Source organism: Podarcis vaucheri (assembly GCF_965113315.1).
Source record: "Podarcis vaucheri genome assembly, chromosome: 17".
Lineage (NCBI taxonomy): Eukaryota > Metazoa > Chordata > Lepidosauria > Squamata > Lacertidae > Podarcis > Podarcis vaucheri.
The window spans coordinates 2,559,262-2,572,699 of NC_138755.1; the positions used below are offsets into that span (position 1 = coordinate 2,559,262).

The following is a 13,438-nucleotide window of genomic DNA, read 5'->3' on the forward strand; positions in this document are numbered from 1 at the left end:
CTGCCCCCTTTTTAAAACACACACACACACACACACACACACACACACACACTGGGTTTCTTCAGGCACTTCCAAGCTGTTATTTTAGGTGGGATTCAGTCACAGACCACTGCATTTGAGCTGCGCAATTATAGCTGAGTGAGAGGTCTTGTGCAACAAACCCATTTCCTGAAAAGTTCAGACTTTAGCAGTAAGGGAAGTGATAGGAAAATGTGTGGGGTAGCACTTTGCTTTGATGCAATGCCATCTAACCTCTCAAGATGGGATAGGCAGCATTAAGCAATAATCTCCCTGTGAACAAGTCAGAATGCTCAATAAGCACCCTTCCTCACAATCAGGTTGGCTCCAAAAAGCAAGAGAGACACACATCCATCCACCAAAAGCCCTGAGTCACCAGCAAACAGCAGCCACCCAACCAACACTACGAATCCCAAATCCCGGGGCTCAATGTTTTTTAGTCAGATTTGTGGATTAGAATTAAAATCATGGTGGATGAAACATTATCCATACGTTACATGTTCTTTTTAGCCAGTAGAGGGAGCCACAATAATTACATTCTAGAGATGGGCTGATTTCTGGAGTGGAACCAAAATCAAGCAAAGTTTGAGAAGAACTGAGCTTTTTTTAAAAAATCTGGATGCCACCAAAACATCCATGTGAAAGACAGTGAGTCTTCAGTGGAATCAAGTGTCAGAGGCTTTTCTGGTAACCCCCTGCTCCAGTGCATTGCAAGTGGCTCTGTGTGGTCGACATCAGCAAATAAAAACTAGCATGCCAAGGAGAAGGCCTGCCATTTTCCTACACGTAGGGATTTTACTTCTTCATTCAAATAAGCAACTGCCACATCTAAACCCTGAAGTGGTAGTCTCGAAAAATGCCCTACCAGAAAACTGGTATGAAGTGGCCCAAAGTCTGGAATCTACAAAAAAGGAACCCAAAATGGCTCACGAAGCTTTACTAGAGGCATGCAAAGGCCTCTAACACACTGGGGGGGGGGGGCGGTCCCTCAAGGATGCCTGGCAAAGCCTGGCATGCTAGAAAAATCCCAAGACCTGTCACAAATTTAATTTCCTATGGAATCTAGTGATGTTTCTTTTAAAGTTCTTATCAGCATAAACCCAGAAATTCCTTCCTTATCTTCATCCCAGCCTGAAGCCCGCTAGGCTCTCCCCTCCTGGAGCCATGGAAGGTCCTGACCCCCAGCCCCTCACCAGCGTCAGAGAGGTCCCGAAGGGAGCTGCTAAGGGCACTCCGCTTCAGCCCTTCTCCCACAGTGTAGGCATCCTCCAGGCTACTGCGAGTCAGGGTCCCATTCACTGCATCCTTGGGGCCAGATGAGGGGGAGGCATTGGGGCGCATCACTCCTTTTTGCTTCTCTAGCTCCGCTGTGTGTAGAAAAAAAAGAGAGAGGCAGTGAGATTTGGGGGCCATTCTGCTGGATGCTTCTCAGCCCTCCCCGACAAACAGGACTTGCTTCCAGTTTACACCAAAGGAGTTTACAAGTGATGCTTGGAAATAATAAACAAAAATAATGAAACATTTGCAGGGTTTTATCTGAAACAGGGGAAGAGAACCAGCAGCCCTTGAAATGTTGTTGAACTACAATACCCATCATCCCTGAACAGTGGGAGGCATCTAAAGAAACTGGTGTGGCTGCCTAAGCAGCTTACAGATGGGCTGAGATGTAAGAAGGGCATGTATAAGAAATGGAAAATCACAAAGGTGGCGCCTTCCCTGTGGAAAACCCTCCCTTCAGATGTCAAGGAGATAAAGAACTATACAACTTTTAGAAGGCATCTGAAGGCAGCCCTGTATTGGGAGGTTTTTAATGTTTGATGCTTTTTATGTTTTATATATTCTGTAAGCTGCCCAGAGTGGCTGGGGAAAGCAAGCCAGATGGGTGGGGTATTTTTTATTATTATTATTATTATTATTATTATTATTATTATTATTACCCATTTTCATATCCATTTCCATAGCAATGAGGACTAGAATCACTTAAGTATTGTGTAATACACACAGTTCTGCTCTCAAACCCTCTTCTCACACACCCCCTTGGCTTATTACAAACCTCAATTCAGGCTAGCCTAGCAGCCTCACAATTATTTGAGTCAGGGCTTCTTTTCAAAAAATGGAAAGTGGTGCTTCCCATGAATTTCTGTTTGAAGAATGGATTGAAGGGTATTCAGTGAGCAAGATGACTCTTCCCACTGGACTGGATAGGCAGGGCCTTTCAAATCTTTTGCCTCCTCTTCCAGGGGAGGAGCCATCCTGCCCCCCAGAACTAACTGGCAGAGTTGATAATGTCATCCCACCCCCCGCAAGATAAGCACAGCCATGGTGACGATGCCCAGCACAAAAACCTATGCCAAAACAGACACAGTTTGCATTTGGAAATTACATAGCACAACACTTATACTCTCATTCAAACCAAGACAGCAAAAATATGTGAATTCACACTCCAAAAGAGAATGAAGGGGATATAAGGAATGAAGCACCACTTCTTGGTTTCTCTGAAAATCTGAATTAAATTTGGACATGGAAGAAGAGTCTGGAAATTATTGTGATGAAAAATGCTGAGCTGTGGATCAGAGGAGAAGGCCCCCAACTCTGAAACCCAATGAGCCAAAGTAATGGCTACTAGGAAAACAATTTTCAATGTTAAAAAAATTGGATTAGGAACTAAGGGGTCAAAAGGCACACTCATGAAAGCTGTAAGAACCCAATTTAAATTCCAAGAAAGGAATCGATATATGACCAGGGTGCAGGACAAATAACCCCCCTGAGGAAACATTTAAACATCAGATGGGAAGACAACAGATGCCTATCCAGACAAGAAAAAAACACTGCTAAGGGAGGCCACTTGTCTTTTGATGGTGATTGTGCTAAGTCCCTTAATTATCCCTTCCTGAAGAAATGGAAGAAAATCATGGATGTCATGCGAGAGAGGACCCACCCCAGACCAGGAACACCAAGACAGGTAAGACTTCCAGGTAGTGCAGTAAATGCATTTGGTTGATGCCCTTCTGGAAGCCAGTGAAATCCAGTGAGGTCAACCAGAGCCTTTCAGCCTCCAAGCAGTCAGGTGGAAGAGGTCTGGTCTGGGTGAGGATGGAACACTGGACCCTAACTGAGAAGATCCATGTACCAACAGATTCAGCAGATCTGGAAACCTTGGAGACCTGAGCTAAAATGGAGCTATAAAAATCATTTCTGCCCAAAAGGACTGAATCCTGATAAGAGGAGAAAGAACTTGCCTAATATACACCAGTACATTCAGCTAACAATACTCCTGAATGTTTTAGTACCAGCTTCTCTAGCTAGATAAGCTTCTCAACCTCTGCACAGTGGCAGGATCCTGCCATGCCATGGGGGCCAATGCAGTGCCAGCCATCCCCATACTTGAACTACCATTTGAAAGGATGTCATGGACTACTAGAAAGCTTGGGGGTTGCTGTTCCTCTTAATTAGGCAACAGAAGGAGGAAAGCATCTTCTTGTCCTTCATTCTATTTAAAAAATCTTCAAAACTCTCCAAAGGAACTATCTGTCAAAGAAAGGAATGAGGAAAATTTATTTTGCATTAATAATGTACACTTTATTTAACTGAACTGTCAACATGTAGGCAGAAAAAACAGACTAGCATATTGAGGTTGTATCTACCCTCATGCATAAGCCATAGCCAAGTTACACATACTGTACAGAAAACTACATGGAGTGTATTTCAGGGGTTGCTTAAGACAATGAGTTGAAAACTGTGAAAAGAGAGGCAACTATATATATTTAATAGTTTAGGAAGAAGCCTCTTGAAACTCGAAAAATGACAAGCTCATCTTGTCATTTCATCCAGCAGGGTAATTCCTCTAGGGAACTCCTAAATATCCTCATGAGGTAATTAAATAAATATCATCATTTCAGACCAGCTATTTAGAAGGGACCAATTGTGCTTGTAAATGCCTCCACACAGAACAGGGGCCTCCCCTTCATTTTGTAAACTGCTTTGAGCTTTTTTGTTCTTACACTCAAGTCATACATAATTTTTACAAAACAAACAAGTTACCCAATGGGGGGGGGGCTTTTGAATCTCATAAAAATTAAACCCTGAGGGAATTAGTGATGAGGGGAATAATGAAAAGGAAAGCTAGAACAACTTACTGGGAGAATCCCACTCAGTCTTGCAAAACACAACTGAAGGCTTATAGAAAAAGCACTGTAGCTGTTTTGGCAGAAGGAAAAAATATTTAACACCCGTAGCCAGGGAGCAGGCTGAAGGTTCAACAGGCTGTTCCTCAGTAAGCTGAAAAATCTGGCTGTCTTTTGCCAAGAAAGGGCTGTGAGTGGGGGGGGGGGGATTCAGGTGCAGATTCCAACTCCTTCTTTGACACTTTTGGCAGAAGCAGCCTCGAGAAAAACTCCTGGAGGAGCTTAAAAGAGGAGATAGGCTATTTGATGGAAATCTGTGGGATCTCCTCATTTTATGACTTTTAGATCTCCCTCCTGTGTTTGCTATGAGGAAGGGAGTCTTTAATCCCTTTGTCAATGCAGGAGTGTACCCATGAGAGGAAAAACCCCATGGCAGAAAACATGGGCTTTGAGACCTGTGAGATCTGCCCCCTTCATGTCTCTTAGGTAAGGACCCCTGACCATTAGGTCGCCGTGTTCGACTCTGGGGTTGCGGCGCTCATCTCACTTTATTGGCCAAGGGAGCCAGCGTACAGCTTCTGGGTCATGTGGCCAGCATGACTAAGCCGCTTCTGGTGAACCAGAGAAGCACACGGAAACGCCGTTTACCTTCCCGCCAGAGCGGTACCTATTTATCTATTTGCACTTGGACGTGCTTTCGAACTGCTAGGTTGGCAGGAGCAGGGACCGAGGAACGGGAGCTCACCCCATTGCGGGGATTCGTACTGCCAACCTTCTGATCGGCAAGCCCTAGGCTCTGTGGTTTAACCCACAGCGCCACCCGCGTCCCTCTGTCTCTTAGGTAGGTGCTTGCATTTGTACTTATATGTAGAATGCCTTCTAGATTGGGATCTGGTTCTCTTATGACCCCTAGACCTGTGTATAGAGCCTTTAATTTCCTTAGAAATATACCGTATTTTTTGCTCTATAAGACTCACTTTTTCCCCTCCTAAAAAGTAAGGGGAAATGTGTGTGCGTCTTATGGAGCGAATGCCGGCTGCACAGCTATCACAGAAGCCAGAACATAGAATCATAGAATCATAGAGTTGGAATAGACCACAAGGGCCATCGAGTCCAACCCCCCTGACAAGCAGGAAACACCATCAGAGCACTCCTTTCACCGCACAGCGATCCCTCTTGCTGTTCTGGCCTCTGAGATTCAGAATATTTTTTTTCTTGTTTTCCTCCTCCAAAAACTAGGTGCGTCTTGTGGTCTGGTGCGTCTTATAGAGCGAAAAATACGGTATATTATTATCCATGACATAAATTTAGGAAATTCCCTTTTCCTGGGGAAAACCTCAGAGAGGTGTGTGGACTGAGCACTGCTGAGGACCCCACTCATGACACCTGGAGAAGGCAATATGAAATATTCCCTGTGTCTGGGGACTTTCAAAAGAGAACCCTCAGGATCCTGCCCCTCGCCCAGAAGGGGCTGCAGTGGGAGTGGCAGAATATCAATGAAACGTGGCTCAGCAGCCATGAGACCAAAAATAAAACAAAACAAAACCTGGTCTCAGCCAACTCCTACAGACAATAAACAACACAGAAGCAGCAAGAATTAAGGCAAAAGAGAAACAACAAAGGAATTGTTTTCCTCACAGAGAAAAAAAGAACCTGCTAACTTGACCAGAAGTGGGGCAGAACTGGAGGGTGGCCCCTGGAAGAGGAGGCAAAAGACTCAAAAGGCCCTGCCTATCTAGCCCAGTGGGAGAAGTCGTCCTATTCCCTGAATGTCTTCCAGTCCACTCTGGCAAACCTGGGCTGCTGGATGCTGCCCCAATGATGCCATCAGCAACCCTCATCCATTATCCCACCCGCTGCCTCCCTTCCTATCCATGTCCCCCCTCCTGTCCTTCAGCAATCCCCACCCATCACTCACATTCCACACGGTACTTCTCCATCTCTTGCACTTCAGCGATGGATTCCCGCAAGTCACTGGTGAAGCGCAACCGATCCTGCAGGCTGGGGGCATTGAAGATGATCAGGACTTTCCTCTCCCCACCAGGAACAGCTGAGAGCAGTTTAATCCCGAACTGGTAATCTGGGTGGCAGAGAGTGAGATGCTGGGTGACTGTGGGCCCCACTACTCACCCTCCCCTTCAATGCGGGTAACTGGCAACATAGAGCTGAGCCCAGACAAAGGGTTTGCTCCAAGATGGGGAACCAAAACGTCTCCAGCTACAGACAAAGGCATGAGGTCCACAATAGGTATGGGGCTGAAGGCACAACATCCGTGTGGATCACTGAGAAGAGCTCAGGGGACTAATCACAGAGAGAATGGAGAAAAGATGCTGATCTGGGAGAGCAGATAGTATGTTGTGCTGGTTGAGCCTTGGGTTCGTGCAACAACCAGGCTTCTAGGCTCCTGTATCATGACCTATGGTTAAGAGAAACTCACATGAATTCTGGAAGAGCTGCAACTGCATCTCAACAAGAGGGAAGCTCTGGCGGAAACTGTAGGTCACAAGGATCTTCTTCTTCTGGAATATCTTTGTCACCTAAATGGTGTGAGGAGATGCAGTGGGAAAGCAAAGGATCGATGAGGAGTAGAGAGAGCAGTGAGCTAACTGTTCACTAACCCAAGCACAGTGCTCAGAATTACAGTCACCCAATTGGCTGAAACCTGTTTCTTTCCTGAGTTGCAACAGTCTAACCTACAAGTTAAGAACTTATTTGCTCTTATTGTCTGTTCAACCCGTAAGGTATTTTCCTATGGATGTTTTCAGAGCAGAGTGGGAGCTCAGAAGAAGCTTGGATGGAATGCGGCATGGATGTTTAAAACAGATTCATTAATTAAATTTATCCACAGAGTCCTTTTCTTTACTATGTGGTGCTACTGACAAATACATTTTTTTTTAATTAGTCAGTCTCCTGCATTGAGACAGCCTATTACCTCATGGCAATGGCCATGTGGCATCACAAAAGCACTGCGGGAGAGAACCAGGAGGCAGCAGACAGACAGGCAAGTATAAAGCACAGCTCAGCAGTCATAGCTTCTTCCAAGAAATCTTGAAGATTTTTGTGACAATGTCCACAAGGTCCAACTTCACCCAGGCATGTCAAAGCAGGTGCATGGTGAGGCAGCCAAATCTGCTAAAAACAAGCAACTCCATCATCTAACCCTCCCTCCACCACCAAAACCTGGTCTTAGCTCCCTGCCCTGACCTTACCACTAACAAATCGTTGAACAGGAAGACCTCCCTCTGGTGCAGCCCAAGCCTCTGGGGCCGGTTGGGGTCAGGGACCTCATACAGCTGGCAGCAGCAAACCAGGCGCCTGTGGGGCAAAGAGAGAACCTGGGTGGGACAGACAGGCAGAAAATGTTAGGAGTGGAGCCAAAAAGAGGGGCAGAAACCTTCAGTAAACCCAAATCCATCTCCTCAGACAGCCTCTTCCCACTCACCGGCTTTTTGCCTACAATCATTCGCTCCACTGCTTGGACCTGAGATACGTGGTCATCATTGGTGCGCAGCTCCCGACTCTGAATTCTCTGGTAAATCCCTACCAGCAGGTCACGGGGAATGTCCTCGCCGTTATCTACCCCTGGTGAAGCAACACCAAAAGAGCAAGTCCATAGGTTGCAGGGAAAGACTAGGCCAGATTTAGTCACTCTCAAAAGCAAAAGCAGCCCATAGGTTATTCCCATGAGTCTTTGCAACAAAGTAAGCTAATAATATTATTTCATTACTGAAGACAGAGGTTGGAGGAATGAATGACTTATCTAATGCTACTACTAGCCAGGCTTACATCTGCTGGTGCACACAGCCTGATCACTACTGCTTTGGTCTTTCATTTGCACAAGGGGCGTAAACAAACCAGGAAGGTTAGCATTATGACTGAATAAAGGATTGTGGTTTATTTCACCCTAACATGCCAGGTTTAATAAGCCAACAGCAAACCTTGGATCTTTTTTTAGTAAAAGCAATATGGAATGCTTGTGAAACACATATGATCTCTCCCAGAGGCTTCATATAGATGTTGAAAAGCATTGGGGTGAGGATGGAGCCCTGAAGCACCTTGCAAGCGACAGCCCAGGGGTCTGAACAGTCTTCCCCCAACACCACTTTCTGGACATGGCCCCAGAGGATGGAATGGAACTACTGCATAATTGTGCCCCCAGCTCCCAAATCCCCTAGATGGTCCAGAAGGATACCATGGTCACTGGTATCAAAAGCTGCTAAGAGATCCAGCAGAACCAGGAAACAGCTTTCAGCTCTGTCCCTAGGCCACAGGAGATCATCGACCAGCAGGAGCAAGGCGGTTTCAGTTCCATGATGGGGTCTGTTACTATTAATGATTTATTAATCGTTTTCTAAACCATATCATGGTAATGTACAATAAATGAGATTAAGAACAATTAAAAACACAAAAACAGCAAATACATTTAAAATGAAAACAAAACCATAGAAAGCTGACATCCATGGTAAAGACCCTTTTATCCATCTAAGGAAAGCACGTTAGAACAAAAGTGTCTTCAGTTGTTTTCAGAAAGTGCAGCTAACTGGGCATTTGTTGTCTCTCAACAGGAATGCTCTTCCACAGAACAGGAACAGCCACACTAAAAACCCTGCTTTGAGTTACTGGGCACCATCACTTTTAGCCATAGAAACCACTTGAGACTTCAGTGACAAGGGCTGGATTCAGTTAAGTTGTTGCGCTAGCAGAAGCCACCACAAGGACTCCCGCTAGTGCAATGGCACTTTGTCCCTCTCCTCCCTCCTCAGATCTGCTCAGGAGGGTTGGGAGAACCCCCAGAACAGTGTGCAGGGGGAGTAGAGGGGAGACATTTTGCCTGGCAAGCAAACATCCTTGTGCTGATGGAATGATCTCCTTTGCATGCTGCTGAATTCCACCTGAGGAGGACTCCCAGACAACGGACGTCTTCCTTTGTGGGAAGTGCAAGCCCTCCCAGTACAGATCATATACCTAATTCCTGGACATTTGCATCACAAGTAGCAATCCTTTCCAATTGCTTTCAGGACTCTGAAAAAACAATTATTTGTCTTCAGCCTTAATTAACGATCTTCCAGATCCTGGCTCCTTTCTGATATACTAATGAAGACTTCTTGTTAGAATTATAAAGCTGATGAGTGGAATCAAGTGGGGGAACTGTGTTTACCTGAGACTAACATATTAGTAAAGAGTTTTCACTCATGAGGAAATGAATTGAATACCCAGATAACCAACATAATTAGGTCAGTATTGGCTTAGAAAGCCACAGGGCTTGTGAGGTTGCCCACCTGTCCCAAGCGTGGCCTACTCTATTGAAAATGAAGGGTAGAAATGGAATTATAGAAAACATCTATGCCAAGACACAACATGTGGACTTACAGGGTCAGAAGTTGAGTGAGCTAAATCCTGAGGATTATTATATCTGTGGTGCTGCAAAAAAGTAAGACTGCACAAACAATAAAGAATAAAGCTTGCTTCCTTCCCTCCATCCATTCCTGGCCCTCCTGTACAATCTGTAAGTGCATGTAAGAGTTTTCCTTTGATCTGAAAGGTTGTCTGCGAGGGAGGTTAAGTTCACCCTCATTTTCTATGCCTTAAAAGGCACACTAGCAAGATGCACTTTAACTTAGGTTGTGCTTTCTTCTCATTTCAATAGGAGGGTGGTGGCTGTTCTGCTGAAGTAACCAATCACTGTTTGGTCATCACCACCATCATTATTTTGTAGCCCATCACTGTCAGTCTAGGGAGAGAAGAGTCAGGAAGAGCAGGTGCAGCGGACTGCAGAGTTCCCCTCCTGACAGTAGCATGAGGGGATGGATGGAGGCTGAGAGGGAAGGAGAGGGGTCAGCCCTCCTTCTCTTCTCCTGTGCATCTGGCCAGATGGTTCGCAGCCCTGCTGGAGCCATGCCTGCTCTCCCGAGGCCCTTCTCCTGCTGCTGCCCCTGCTGAAGGGGCCCTGAGGGCCCGTGGCAGGAGGAGGGAGGCTGTGGGGCTGCAGGGAGGTCCGGAGTCTGTCCTAGAGAGACCAGCCCTTCAAGAGCAAACAAGGGCCTTCCTGCAAGGGGTCCCCTTCCCCCCTTTCCTAGGAGTGCTGGAACTGGCCTTTCAGGGCCCCAACACCTGCGCAGCTGAGGGACTCGCTGCTGCTGCGGGAGTCAGGAGAAACCCCAGGGCCCCTTAGCACAGGCGCCCAGTGACTCCTCTGATGAGTCTGCAGAAAGATCCATCTCCAAAAACAAGATTCCTCTTGAGAAATGCCTTTCCGCCTGTTCAAGCCTTTCCCCCAGAACATCCAGAAGCCTTCCAGGCTGTAGGCTAGGCGTCCCCAAACTAAGGCCCGTGGGCAGGATAAGGCCCGAGAGACTCGTTTATCTGGCCCGCGTGAACCCTGCCACCCGCTCTTACCGAAGCTGCGCTGTGCAGCTGCCCACTTTCGGGTCAGAGGAGCACTGGAAATAGCTTGTGCACATGCGCAAGCGTTATTGCCGGTGCACGTCCGGGTTGGAGGAAGCCCATGCACATGCGCACAAGCTATTTCCAGTGCTTTTCCGACCTGGAAGTGCAATGCAAATAGCGTGTGCGCACGCGTACGGGCACACGCTCCCCTGCCCTCCGCGCGATTGACGCTGGAGACACCGGCCCAAGGCGTGATAAGTTTGCTGACCCCTGCTGTAGGCTGAAAAACAAAGAACAAAGGGCCCAGAATATGGATGCTGGGAGGAGGGAAAGCAGAGCTCTATGGAGCTGGGAGAAAATGAGAACCCGGTAGGAGTAGCGGAAGGGAGCAGAAAGAGGGTAAGGAGCAAACAAACAAAGGAAAAATCCCTTCCAAGTTGGCGTTCCCGCCTCTTCTCTTTTGCAAAACAGCCTGCCAGTGGCTTGCAGGAAGCTGAACTGGAGATAAAGGGTTTATCCTGTGCCAGGTATAGTCTCCAAAGAGTTCACTTCCTGCCAGTGGTGAAATGAAACTGGGATGACTTCTGGGATTTTCCTGTCCCTGGAAAATCGGGACACTTGGAATGTATGCTACAGATCTCTCTCTGGCTTCTGAGATTTTAGCAGGCATTGTTCGTGCACCTGCAAGCTGCCTTTTTCGCCACAATGGCAAGAAACCTGTTGGGTTTAAAACACACATGCGCGCGTGCACACACACACACACACACACACACACACACACACACACACAGAGCTTTTGGGAAGCTGCATTTTATGCTTGACACATTTTGTGCTTTCCCTGAACTCGCAGGGAAGTAGGGGACTCCTTTGGGATTCCAACCATGTGATCATGAGGAGCCAAGTGTAAGAGACAACGCTGTTCTTGCTTACCTCGCAAATTTTTGATGAAGTCATCCAGCTTCATCTTCCTCTCCGCCTTGACACTGGGGCTGTACATGTCGGTATTAAGGAGGATGATGGCAAAAGCCAAGATGAAGATAGTGTCTGGATTCCGGAACTGGCGCACCAAGGGGGCATTGCACACACAGTAGCGCTGGCTGAAACGAAATGCGGTGGAAGTCAAGGCGAAAAGAAAGCAACCATCAGCACAAAAGGCCAGAGGAAGAGAAGAGTCAGAAGCAGCTCAAGAGATTTTGCTGCTGAAGGTGAGTGGTTTCCTCGGGGTTTAACCGTCAATCCCTCTTCCCAGTGAACTCTGGAAACTGAGCTCTGTGAGGGATATGGGGGTCCCAGGAACCTACAAGGGGGGTTTTAGAGGACTGAAAGTAAAAGCCATTATCTAACCATTCTGGGTTCTAAATTAAAAATAGTATCCCCCCCAAAAAAAATGTATAATTCATACTGAGGCAGGAAGTTCTAAAATTAAAGGGGTTCATTGGCTCTCTTATTCTATTTTCAAATTATAAATATGTATGAAAATTCCACATCCCATTATGGAAGAATACAACTCACAGCTACTACATTCATTTACAGGCAGCCTTCTAGTCATATAAATAGCAGGGTTACACACTCTAAACTGGATTAATCAACAGATTCATTACCAAAGGATTAAGCTGATTTACTGGTGGAGCCCAATTTTAAAATCGATGAAGCTGAAAATTAAAAGACATTCTTTCTTTTTTGAGGTTGTTTTGGTGCTGGTGCATTACTATAATATGGAACAAAAAAAGAAAAATATGGCCTTTTCTTCTAACAATTAACAGTAGCTTTTCTTTATTAAAACACAAGTTCTCTCCCATTCTCTTCAATATCACAATTCAAAAACTCATATTACAAATGTTTTGTAACAGGCTAATGTATGTAACTATGAGCAGGTAATTCACTGATTAATCTATTTAAAGACATAGGTTGGATCCAGACTGAGTTAGTTGCACTTGGTTTCCAATGAAATAAATGGGACTTAAGTCACAACTAATTTGTCCCATTTTTCAATGGGTACCAAATTCAATTACTTAGGGCTTATCCACGTTTCAGTTTGTGTTGTGATTACTAGGGACAGGTCCGTGATTTGCAAAGATGCTATTTCTATTTCAGGCAGTCCCTATAGTCAATGATACATGAAACTTTAAGGAATGGCAGGAAGATCTATCTAAGTTTATTTGGCAGGAGAGAAAACCCAGGATAAAACATAAGATTATGATTGATAGCAAAGAGAGGTGGTTTCGCCCTCCCTGACTTACAATTGTATTTTGACACTTCATGTTTATGTTGGTTGAAAGAATGGATTTTACTAAAGGAGTTATTTGCTGGATCTGGAAGGGCATGACCTAAAATTGGGATGGCCTGAGGAGTGCCTGTGGGACAGGAAGGCTAGAATATATAAGAGCTTCTCAAATCATATAATCAGAAAAAAATCTTTATAGGGTACGGGGAAAATACAAAAACCTATTAGAAAGAAAAACACCAATGTGGCTGTCACCAATGGAAGCTCTGGCACGGGAAAAAATTAACACAGAGACAAATTGGAGTACATATAGAGACTTGCTAACTGTTACCAGGGAGGAATATAAATTGAAACAGTAAGGAGAGGTAAAAGATCAAGTGACAGATTGGTTAAGTTACCATCAATTGCATGCAACTTTTAAGTTAGACAAAAAATATGGATTTGCAGGACAGAGTTCACAGTTTGAAAAGGTGGTATTAGGATCCAGGGTCAAGTCCTTAAATACTACTCAGCCAGAGGGACTTCCGGTTTCCGTCGCAAACAGAAAGGGAGCGCGGAAAATCTCCGGAAGAGATTTCCGAGTAATACAGGGGCTTGGGGGTGTCGCAAAGGCACTGCGCCCCCCCAAAATCTCAAGGGGGGGACCCTTGAGGGAGAGATACCCGGCCGTGTACCCACTTTGGCC

The 13,438-nt window shown here is 45.8% G+C and overlaps 1 protein-coding gene across 11 annotated transcripts in view; it reads right to left on the minus strand.

Annotated features, from left to right (window-relative positions):
* The window catches only part of IQSEC2 (IQ motif and Sec7 domain ArfGEF 2), a 163,553-nt gene that overhangs the window by 5,850 nt on the left and 144,265 nt on the right, over positions 1–13,438 (minus strand). For all 11 annotated transcript variants that reach the window (XM_082205775.1, XM_082205778.1, XM_082205785.1 and 8 more), the window contains 6 exons: positions 11,460–11,626; positions 7,585–7,724; positions 7,352–7,477; positions 6,580–6,679; positions 6,061–6,222; positions 1,212–1,385 (listed from right to left, as the gene is read on the minus strand). In XM_082205775.1, the coding sequence (XP_082061901.1) occupies positions 1,212–1,385; positions 6,061–6,222; positions 6,580–6,679; positions 7,352–7,477; positions 7,585–7,724; positions 11,460–11,626 (869 nt within the window). The remainder of the gene's footprint in view (positions 1–1,211; positions 1,386–6,060; positions 6,223–6,579; positions 6,680–7,351; positions 7,478–7,584; positions 7,725–11,459; positions 11,627–13,438) is intronic.